Raw genomic sequence first — 12240 nt, forward strand, 5'->3', positions numbered from 1 at the left:
TCTCTACATTATATTAAAATATATGTACCAAAGCTTTAGCAACAACTTATACAGTATTTCAAAAAGCAATGCTTTGGGGGAGGGCATATTGAACAAAGAAAGAGGTACTTAATCCTTTAACTTTGTATCACTCTCTTTATACAAATCTGTAGCACTATTCTTAAAATGGCTTATTTATGTATAACTTGAAAAGCTTCTTTTTGGCATTAGTTTTTACTTTTGCTCTGTTCATTTCATATATGCATTGCAGCACACTAATATTTTTTGCTTTTCTTAAATGGATTCGCGTGCCTCATAATAAAGAGACCTCATGATACATCTTAAAGGAGAATTGTGTGGGAGATTAATTCCTCCATGGTAAAAGTGTGCCCGCATATACTGTACTCTTTGTCATCAACAGGAAACAATTTCAACAATTTCCGGATCAATCCTAGCAGTGGCCTGGTAATGCGAGGCTTGCGGCCCCTTGACAGAGAACGCAATTCCTCTCATGTCCTTGAAGTCGAAGCCTACAACAGTGAACAAGGACCAATGAGAAGCTCTGTTAGGGTAATGCCTCTTCAAAAAATTGCAACAGCAGCCTTGAGCTGGTGTGGAAAAGTACAGTAAAATAAAAGGCCTTGTGGTCATTATAATAGAGCCAGCAGTGAACGTTTTGCTTTGACAAGATACTGTGAGAAGTTTAAGAAGACAAATGCTGAGCATATTTGTACATAGGTTCAACAGAAATTAACAGTCTAATAAATTATTTTCTATGTGGCTAATGGAATTCTGAGTACTCCTTTAGGTGTGTTAATTTCAAAGCAATTCAGCAACAACTTCAAAAAATAAATGCTTAATGAACTGAAAAAGTAATGCATGCATAATAATGTGTTGGGGATTTAAAACACAGAATATAGAAAGCTACTTTATACTGACTGAGATCACTACATCTAGCCCAGTACTGTCAATCCTGACTGGCACCAGCTGTCCAGGGCTTCAGGTGGGATCCTTTTCTCATCCTCCCTGGAAATCCCCTGCTGTTCCCTCCTAGTACTAACCATGCCCAACCCTGCTTAGCTCCCATCATCAGAAGGGATTGATAGAAAACATGGGTGACCCAGTTGAATGAGTTACTGTAGACTGTATTTATTCTGTTCTCAAGAGCCTGGTTCAGGTCCATACTGTAATAAGAGTTTGTAGTATCAATCCTTGCAATGGTCAGGTTGCACATACTTCTTGGATTTGCTGGGTGTCAAGACCAGCTGCACAGCTTTCTGTCCTTGTGGTCAACACAGCAAGAGCTTCTTCTTGATGCCCATCATGCCCCATCTTTCGCCACCAGTGGGACTTCAGTGACCCACAGCCTCATAGTACAAAGCCAGCCATCTGAAGCTGTGACCTGACCTTTCTTGTGTTGACCACCTCCACTTAACTGGGGCAGAGCACGTAACAAATTTGTATTATTGACTGTTTATATCCATAGGAGTGCATTTTAAATTGAAAACAGTTTCTTTTCCTACAAGCAATGATGTTTCTGTCATGCCTAAGTACTTTGCATATCAGAAAGTACTGTATTTAAATAACCAGAAGATTTGGATAGGCACGGTTCAAACAGTTAGGCTTCCTGCTGGTTTGATTATGCATACAACAATTCCATTTTTTCTTCATGATGTCTGCAGTCAAGCTTGCTTATTTTGACTCCATTCATGGTCAGAATAAATAAACTAAAGAGACTTTTTCTTTCGCCTGTACAAATAAATAAAATAATTAAAATAATTAAAGGGTGACTAAAATGTGTAGCAGTCTAGGGTTAATGTTAGGTCAAGTTGTATCAAAGTGGAAGGGGTTTGCTGAAGACATGTTGGGAGTATTCTTCCTCAGCATCTTGGCCCTCACATTCAACTAAGAAATGCCACATACTGTATACCCTCACTGATTGCGAATGCATCCTCTCTTCTGTTTTCTGTGAAATGACAGATCTTTTAAACTATGAAAGATGCTGGTAGAACAGGGGTTTCTAGCAATTCTTGACCCTACCAAATGGCAGTGGTGTTTTGTAAGAGTCTATTTTGTAAGACTCTAGGGACACTATCACATGGGGTTAAAACCCTGGCTTACCTTTCCCAAATTCAGTCCTAATTCGGGAAGCTTCCGACCTCTAAAAATGGGACGGACCCAGGTCTTGATTCAGTGGTGATTTCTTTGCAATAACACCCGGCTGCCTCCTGAATTAGGACTGAATTTGAGAAAGGTAAGCCGAGTTTTAACCCTATGTGATAGGGTCCTGATAAACTTATTTTTTACCTGTTTACAAGTCTGCTAACCCTGAATGGGATTTCATGTGTGTGGAAAAAGTGAGGTTTCCTCTGTTTTTAATTTCAAAGGCTTGCTTGCATATGGCTTGTACAAGGAAGTTTGGCATTTTATACTGAAAAGTGTTGGCCAGTCCGATTCCAGTCCTCCCTGCCTCCCTTCCCCACTGATAAGCAACACAGTTTAAGTTACATTGTCAACATCAGGAAAATTCAAATGTATTGCCCCTCATTTTAATGCTCTTTTTAATTACGTAATGCTATATTGTAATACTAACAAAGTAACAATAGGCGCCATATTGTAACACTAGCAAACTAACAATAGGCAAACTAGTGCTCATTACTGAGGACAGACTGGCTAGGAACTAAGAAGTAGAAAATCCATAGCTCTTTAGAACTCATATAATCTTTCTCCCTTGGACAGGACCATTGAGGCTGATGGGAAATAGAGTCTGTCTAGAAGGCCACATGTTTTCAGATCCTGGTCTAATGAAGGGCAAAATAATGAAGGTTGCCTAATTTGTACTGTTCAGAGGTCTCAAAATGTCTGTGGTTTTTACATGGTGTTGGGCAGCCCTTTCTTTCCTTTGTAGGAACTGCAAATGCTGCTAAGACAGGATAGTCAACAGTATAGATTTACAGTTCATATAGTTTAACATTGATTATTAGCTCCTCCTAAAGTCTGACTCAGAAAAATAATTTTCCTTTGTCTCAGTCAGTAGTAGGTGAGGTAGAAGGAACCTGATTTCTTTTTCATTGTTATTTTATTGTTTATTATATCCTCAATGCAGAGATATTTACCTCTGCTGAAAATGCTAGTTCTCTGTTTGTGGCATGGATTCTGTTTATTTATTGGAGAGCTATAAGAGGATCACAATACATTTTAGCCCATACTTGGTCTTGTGCTCCATTATAACACCAACATTCTGTTTCTAAGGGCTTCTCCTCTTCATTATATATGGTTTCTTCTTCTGTCAGAAGAGATTCATGATTTGTATTTCAACCTTTCCTAGGTAATAGTCTATGTGGAAGATGTCAATGATGAAGTGCCAGTGTTTACTCAAAGGCAATATAACCGTCTAGGTTTGCGAGAGACAGCTGGAATCGGTACTTCTGTTGCAGTTGTCCGAGCAACAGATCGAGACACAGGTACAGCTACTGAACATGAAAGTTACATAATTTGTCATGCCATTATGACTCTCCATCGTTTATACTTATTCTTTATAATTTCTTGCTTCCCTGTTCTGTTTTGATTCTGTGGCCACTTGGAGTAGTATGTAGAATATCAGTGGCTGTCATTATTTGTGAGGTACAAATAAGTTGTATTTACTCCATACATCCTCTGTCACAGTAGGTTGTTGGATTCCTACAACAACTAGTAGGTGAGTGTGTACACAGATTGCTTAAACAGACAGAGCTCTTATGTCCTTAGTTTCCCTTTCTCATGCGGAACTAAAATGATGAATGTTGACAGACTGTTGATAAGTGTTCAGTTTGTAGCTAGAAACACAAAAAGAAGAATGGGAGATGCTGTGGGGAACCATGAAGTATGCAGAAGTATGTAACATTAAAACTTGAGATCTCCCAAATCAGAATTCCTCCCCAAAGTCCATCTGAGGATTACTGCATGTACGCCTTCATAGTAGCAAGAAGGAAGAGAAGGTGTAAGTCATCTGTTGCAGTCCAATAGTTGTCCTCTAGTCTTGCAAATCCTAACAGTAACTCCCATGAGTTCAAATTAATGACAGAGAAAGCTTCTATATTGACACAGAGATGCCAACAACCTTGAAATGCAGGGACATATTCCCATACTTTGCAGAAAGAAAGAACAACAATAACAAAAAAGAACAAACAAAGGCTATGTGAAGAATACTCTGTGACATTTTTTAAAAAACCTAATGTCAAAAAAGAAGAAAAGATAAACATACAGTCACTATTTTTTTTAAACCTGTCAGAATGTATGATTCTCCCCAAACAGCCATATTATTTTCATCTCTATATCTGCTGTAGACATAAATGAAAACACTCTGCACTATTGTCTTGGCTAATTCTGGATTTTCCTGTGTCCCCCCCCCTTCCCCATATTTCTGGTGGGATAATTGTCAACCCCATAAAAATGTAAAAGTCCTCTTAAAACCAGAAAGACACCAAAAGTGTCACTATGTGGCAGATGCAGAAAGGTTCACTGGATGATAATGAAGGAAAAGACAGCTTGTAATGTTATTGAGTTTCTATGTGGATACCAACAGAGAGAATGTGCGTAGCTTTAGGCAACAATGGGACTGGATGTTACTATGGATTTAGAATAATGTAAGGAAAAGGGCAGATTAATGGTAGAAAGGAGTAGAGAGAGAGAGAAATGGTAAAAAGAAAAATGAAGATATTTGTAGCCTGGATCTTCCAGAATATATTTCCATTGGAACCAACTATAGTGACATAATTGTCATCTTTGTTCCATAAGGCTATAAAAAGTTTGTCTTCTCCAGGTGTCAACCACTGTCCAGATGGACTGAGTCTAAGAGCAAAGATAGATCAGAATTGCAGTACCTCACAGGAATCCTGGAGTTGCCAAGTTGGAAACAGTCACAGAAGTGGGAAAGAATGACAGCAAAGATACTGATTGGGGGAGTTGTATACTATACAACACACCATGACAGTTAATATTATATTAAAGGAGTACTGACTGAGGCTTTAAACCCTGCTAGAGCAGAATTCTGCTACCGATACCAGAAACTACAGTTATTAAAAGGTCTGAGAACCAATCGACGCAGGCCTATCACACTCAGAATATATGTACACAGCACCATTAGTGAAGTTTGATACCACTTCATCTGCTGTGGCTATGCCCTATGGAATCTTGGTGTAGTGGTTTGAGCACTGGACTAAGACACTGGGAAACCAGGGTTCGAATCCCAGCTCAGCCATGGAAATCCATTGGGTAACCTTGGACAAGTTATACTCTCTCAGCATCAGAGGGTGGCATTGGCAACACCCCTCTGAAGAAACTTGCCAAGACAGCCCTATGATAAGGTCGCCTTAGCGTTACCATAAGTCAGAAATAACTTGAAGGCACACAACAACAACAACAACAATTTGCAGTTTAGGGAGGTACTTGGAATTCTCTGCTAGAGAGTTTTGTTGGAATTGCCTGAACAACAGCACTAGAACTAGAAGAGAATTCTGTGTTCCTTATCAATCAATTCTCAGTGAGGGGAAGAAAGAAATCAAATGTTAACAGCAGAGTTGGATCTGCTAACTGTGAGCAGTCAAGGTGAGTAGGGAAACATTAGACAGAACACCTTTCCACTCAGTATTCTTTGTTTCCAAGATGCACCAGTTAGGATTAATTGAAAAGGATAGAAAAGTGAGGAGAAGGGTCCAGGGAACCAAGAGTCTGCAACACAGTGTCACCAAGGCAACATTGTGGCACTGAGTAGGACTCAAACAGTATAGAAAAACTGAAGTAGCTATATGTTGTATAAAGATAAAGATTAGAATGAAGGTTCAGAAGACAAGGAAAGCTGAATTGAAGCAAAATTGGTGGTGGCCTCCCAGAGGTCTTTCTCTGCCACCACTCCAAATCCCTGGAATGACCTGCCAGAAGAGATTCGCCAGTTATCCTTGCTGGAGGCTTTCAAAAAGGTGATAAAAACCTTTCTCTTCCGACAGGCCTTCCCTGATTGATAATGTCCAGAACCGATTGAATCCACCCTTCTCACCACATCTTCTCGTCATTTGCACATTGTGTAATAATTTTGATGTATTAAATTGTTTTAATCATGCTTTTATTATTTAAATCTTATAGTTTGGGAGAGAGGGTTGGGTCAGGGTCTCATGGGTCTTGTTGTTTTATTATTGCGTAGTGTATAAATCATGCTGTTACCCGCTGCAATCCCCCAAAGGGAAGAGACGGGATATAAATAAATATTTCATTCATCATTCATTCAAAATGATTTGACTGTGTAAACATTAAGCGTATTTTTGGGTTTTCTGACTCTTGTCACAGATTACTACACAATGAACTAATTAGACCATGTGTTACACAACTTCATCTATTTTTTGTTTGCTAGGAAATGGAGGGTTGGTGAATTACAAAATCATCTCAGGTTCTGAGGGAAAGTTTGAAATCGATGAGAGTACTGGCCTCATTACCACAATTGACTATCTGGACTATGAGACAAAAACCAGCTACCTGATGAATGTTTCAGCCACAGACCAAGCACCCCCACACAATAAAGGCTTTTGCAGTGTCCATGTCAGCCTCCTCAATGAACTGGATGAAGCTGTGCAGTTCTCAAATGTCACTTACGAAGCAGTGATTACAGAGAACATCCCTTTGGGTTCAGAAGTGCTCCGAGTCCAGGCCCGATCCATTGACAACCTTAATCAGATCACATACAAGTTTGACCCCAATACGAATGCCCAGGCTCTGTCTTTGTTCAGAATAAATGGAATTACTGTAAGTAATACACACTTGGACTCTCTTTACCTCAGACAGTAACACTTGGGCATTGCAAATCAGCAGTCTTCCTGTATGTATGTATGTATGTATGTAATTATTTATTTTCCTCTGGCAGGGTGTGATCACAGTCAAAGGACAAGTGGATCGAGAAAAAGGTGATTTCTACACCTTAACTGTTGTTGCAGATGATGGAGGTCCAAAGCTTGACTCCACAGTGGTGAGATATTTTTACTGTAGTCCTTTACCTTCCTATAGTGACAATTAAACTGGTTGAGTTAGTATTTTTTCTCCAAGTTATCCCACAAATTTTCACCCCACTTCAGCAGAACTATTCATCCTAATGAAAAGTGGACAAGATTTTGCTCCTTTGAGGGAGGATGAACAAAATGTTAAGAATTTTGAGCAAGTATTGGACTTATCTTCATTTAGTGTATATATTGGGGGGGAGTCTTTATTCTCTCTCTCTCTCTCTCTCTCTCTCTCTCACACACACACACACACACACACACACACACACAGTATTAAACAAAAACCTCCCAGAGCAACAAGTTTGCTCCCATCCCATTCGTGTGATTTGGGCAAAGATTATTAGTGTGCTTCTCCTGTTTTTCTCCTGTCCATGAAGTATAATGGACCCATCATTTGTGGATCGAAATGGTGTGCATGGAGAACCGCACGGTATGTGACAATCTTTGCCCCAATCGTGCAAAGCTCCCATCCTTCTCCCTCCATATGATAATCTCCAAGGTCCTCTGCAGCCTCCCAGCCTGGGAAAGACATCCGGTTCTAGGAAGAAAACTACATGATGATGAGAGCCAGCATGGTGTAATCGTCTTAATGTTGGACTATAACTCTAGAGACTAGGGTTCAAATACCTGCTTGGCCATGAAACTCACGTGGTGACTGTGGGGACATCACACCCTTTCAGCCTCAGAGGACGGCAATGGCAAACCCCTTCTGAAGAAACTTAACAAGAAACCTCCATGATACAGTTGTCATGGGTCAGAAACAACTTAAAGGCACACAACAACAAATAAATCATACCTGGTAGGCATTATTAGGTTAAAAACATGCTGCCCTCCATGGAACCAGCTTTAGTTTCCTCTCAAAATGTTGGCAAGCACAAAAATAGCTACTGCCTTTCCTTCTTCCATTCATCTCTCTGAATTATACTTTATTCCCTAGCAAACTTTTATAGTGTTGCTGAGTTTAAAAAATTACTGAATACAGTCTTATTCATCTAATTTTTCCAATTAATAACACTCAGAAGTGTAGAACAATTCCAAGGTCAAACTCAGAGCTTGGAGAAGGACTCCCTGAAGTCCACAGCCAGCACAGCCATTGGAGATCCCAGTTGTCATCATTCCAAAAGTAATTTCCCCCAAACTGTGGGCAAAATACATGCCACATGAAATACAGCTTTCATTCCTCTCAGGGGGAAATGGGAGCTTATGCTTAGTGAGAATACATCTGCATCTGATATTGTTGTTTTGGTCAAGAGCTGTAGTAACAAAATAGCCAAGGATGCTGTGCATTTCAGTGGAGTGAGGAACAACTGTTAAAGCAAAACAGAGGAGTTTGGATACTGTCTACTTGTGCCGTACTTTCCATCTATGTCTCTGACACCCCACCCAACCCCAACCCCTGGCTGCATTGTTTAAAAGAGTTAAAATGTAGTAACTGCTTCTGTTTATTTCTTCTTTTATCTCCTTTTCTGCATTTCCTTCCAATAGAAGGTAAGCATATTTATTTTTCCACTGTGGTCATTTCATTGCTTAATATTTTCTAACGAACAGCTCCTGCCATATGCTTTCATGCTTGGTGTGTTATATAATGCAAAAAGTAAATGTTGGTGGATCTCTTTAGAATAAGGCATGCATGGTTCAATGTGTAGTACTTTGAAAGAAAATAGAAGTGACCTAATTTGCAGCTGTTCAGAGAACCAAAGTTGCTTTCAAATGAAAATGCAAACACCAAGGATAAATGGTCTTTTCCATGTCAGTGAGGTGGCGAATCCATTCCAGGTTTTAGCCAAAACTTTTAATGAACAGTCTGAGTTGTTGGACTGATCCCCAAATCAGAATGAGTGTCTTCAATAGCTCCCTTAAATGTGAACGAAAATATGGGTGAATTCAGTGCCCTACTGACATGGAAGCCACCAACTACCACTGAAAAGTACTTACTTTATATTTCATTAAGATAGATGGCTACTTTTTCTGGTTGAATAGCTTAAAATGTGTGGTCCAGAAGCCTTACACTAATCCAATGACTCACTGCTCCTAGGTGTTCTGAAAAGCATCACAGAAGGTATAGCCATTTTGTATTCCAACCAAAAACAAAACAACATAAAAGCAAAAAAAAAAGCATACCCTGAAATGCTACACAAACTCTTTAATGAGTATCTTCATTAATCATTCTTCCTTAGCTTGAGAAGAGCTGGGGGACAGTAATGTTTGTGTTGGATCTCACCATGCTTACCTTATTCAACTCTTTCTATCTTAAGTCTTACGTATAATTTGGAAAGAGGTTTAACATCAGAAGCCAGATTCAGTGTGAAGAATCAGATACATCACTGGTATATATATGTAAAGAATAAGAAGGAAATTCTTTTATCATTGATCTGGATCTGGAAATGATTGGGCGATTGGATTGGAGATTGCATGGTATGAAATTTACGTGCAGGAATAATTGGGGTGGTTTGTTGGAGATTGGTTTGGCTGTGCAAGATGTCATTCATTGCAGGAGCAGTTGCTTCTTGAATCAGGGAAGCATGCATCCTCTTTTGACTGGTTTACTTTTTTTACTGCAAGAGTAAAACTTGCCTAAAGTCAAAGAGAGAGGAAATGGGAGGGCTTAGCCTTCCTCTAGAAGCAAGCTGTGATTTCTAATCTGGCACCTGGAGCCCTTAGCCAGGTAAATAAAGGCTCATAAATAAAAACATCTTCCTCTCTTTCTCTTCCCCCTTTGTACATGAATTGTGTCTAGGTTTATAAAGTTATTTTTAAACATGACAGCATTTCCTTTTGCTTTTGACAGAAAACACAGTTTGAGAATATACTAGGGGTGACTCTGAAATCATGGCTGCAGTTATAGTTACCCTGTATTTTTAATGGCTGTATAGAAGAGGAAATTTTAGCATGTGATAATTATCATGCAAGTAGGGTAACAAGCAACATCAACTGAAATTCCTTCTTCTAAACAATCATTAAAGACCCAAGAACTTTCTCCAGTTTTTATTCTGTCAACCTTACCTGCAGTTTCCACTCCCCTTTGTCAATATAGGGGTGCATTCCAGGAACATCCCATACCCTGAGATTTCAACACCAAAACCTGAGATCTTGCAATTGTCATGTTTGATGTATATAAGCATTATACACTAAGCACCAGCCGCAGTTACTGTTGGCATATAATTCATATAATAAGTATATTTTAGCAAATGTTAAAGTATTTATCTGGTTGGAAACTTAACAGGGAAGACAGCTTTGTTTTTAACAGCTTAGCAAACACTGCTTCTAATGCATGGGAGTTGTAGTCCAACCACAGAAAGTTTTACAAGCTCTGCTTCCAACAGTAAATAATTGGGGCAAAAACACACAAGATGTGCGTAATTTTCAAGGTAGTACTCTTCCCCTGCACTGAGAGACAGAGATGAGTACCTAAGTCCTGGGACTCAGCGCCATGTTTTGAAATCTGGAGATCCTAATGTGCATATTGGAGGAACTTCTTACATGCAGATATGAAGTAAGCCCTGTGAAATTCAGAGTGAACTGCAGTACTTCCTAGTAAACCTGCACTGAATTAGGCCAAAGTTTCTCCAAACCATACTAAAACACTAGAGGTATTTAGTCCTTCAGCCCAAGACTGTAATCTTTTGAAATGGACTATACCTTACACTGTATCATCACATTAAAGTGAACTTGTTTTGAAGGCAAGAAGGCTGCACATTCAATAGTGATCATGCCAGTCTTTAGGCTAAGACTACTTGGTACAACTCAGTTCCTATGAACCCTAGAAATGGGAAAAAGAAAACAGTCACTAGTTGTTCATTTTCCCCTTCTCCATGCCTGTGTGAAAGTTCTTATTCACATCTATAGTCTCCACTGTACAGGTTACTATCACCATATTGGATGAGAATGACAACAGTCCACAGTTCGATATTACTTCTGACTCGTCTGTCAGCGTAGCAGAGGACAGTTCTGTCGGAGGTCGAATTGCTCTGGTTTTGGCCAGAGATCCTGATGCAGGAAGCAATGGGCAGGTAGCCATGATTGTGTAACTTCCAAAAAGTACTTTTCCTATGAAGTGACATGGGAGGAATTTCTCCTAAATTTGAATGAAAAGAAAGTGGGGCCAGAACGCATTCACTTAAAGTCGCTAGTTTCACACAATTACGTGAATACGCATTGCATTCAAACTGGCTTCCCATTGCCCGAAAATAGCATGCCATTGCCCAAATTTGCGTGTGGCAGTCTATCATGCAATAACGTGAAACCACATGATTGCGTTTGGACTGACTTCTCATTGCCCGAATTTGTGTGTAGTGGGTTATCACGCAATAACGTTAAACCCCATGATTGCGTTCAGATTGCCATTGAATTATACTTCCAATTCCCCTTGTTTGATAAACTCCATGGGGTGTTAGGATGATTGTTTGTTCCACATCATTAATTCTTAATAATTGACTGAGAACAAATAATACCTCGTTTCTGTGTAAGAATTTTGAAGATTAACAGTGAAGAATTGCAAAGCAGAAATACTGTACTTTGTAAACATAGTTTCTTCCCCTAATTGTTAAGATAAGTTGGTTTCATTGTGACTCCCTACTTCCTCCTTTGGAATGGATTTGTGATTTTTGTCAAGTAGTATGCACACTGGTCATGGTTACAGAAATAGCAATGAATCTGTGGACTGATGAAGAATGTCCTGCTTTTGCACTATACTTCCAACTATCTGTTGTCTTGCTTACAGCAGCACCAGAGCTCAAGGAGCAGGCATGAGAAACTTGCTGCTTTATACTAAAATTGCCAGGTTCATGTTGTTGTGACCAATAAACCCAATTTTTAATTGGCAAAAGAGTGTAGTTTTGTAGTTCTGAGTTTCAGAAGTTATCATGAAAGATAGGTTTTGTTCCAGTGGCAAAATAACTGCTAATTTTAAACCACCCACCTAGACATGCATGAAAGACCATAAAGGATCCTTTTTAGCATGCTTTTTCCCCCTCAGGTCTGTCTGTCTCTTTAGCCAGGCTTCTTTTTTGTCCTTTAATGTGCCAATCCTAGTTCACAAAGTGTTCACCAAGATGTGAAGACACACTAGGATTAAAATGAAATAAATGTAGTTCCTGGGGTTACATGGAAAAGATCAAAGAAGCAAGTTTCACCCCAGACTATAAATTCTTTGTCTTAATTTTACCATATACAATTTGAACACTTCCCTACAATGAAGACTTCTGAATATTATGAGATTTTTGATTATCAAAACATT

General features: G+C 39.3%; 1 protein-coding gene across 1 annotated transcript in view; it reads left to right on the plus strand.

The window, feature by feature from the left end:
• LOC149318775 (cadherin-23-like) overlaps positions 1-12240 on the plus strand; it is a 582387-nt gene that overhangs the window by 459119 nt on the left and 111028 nt on the right. Inside the window, exons 29-34 of the mRNA XM_089510444.1 lie at positions 401-549; positions 3308-3443; positions 6365-6753; positions 6872-6973; positions 8490-8492; positions 10865-11014. Of these exons, the coding sequence (XP_089366570.1) occupies positions 401-549; positions 3308-3443; positions 6365-6753; positions 6872-6973; positions 8490-8492; positions 10865-11014 (929 nt within the window). The remainder of the gene's footprint in view (positions 1-400; positions 550-3307; positions 3444-6364; positions 6754-6871; positions 6974-8489; positions 8493-10864; positions 11015-12240) is intronic.

Source organism: Sceloporus occidentalis, unplaced genomic scaffold, assembly GCF_023333645.1.
Source record: "Sceloporus occidentalis isolate IW3139 unplaced genomic scaffold, rSceOcc1.0.p SCAF_2, whole genome shotgun sequence".
In the NCBI taxonomy this organism is placed as follows: domain Eukaryota; kingdom Metazoa; phylum Chordata; class Lepidosauria; order Squamata; family Phrynosomatidae; genus Sceloporus; species Sceloporus occidentalis.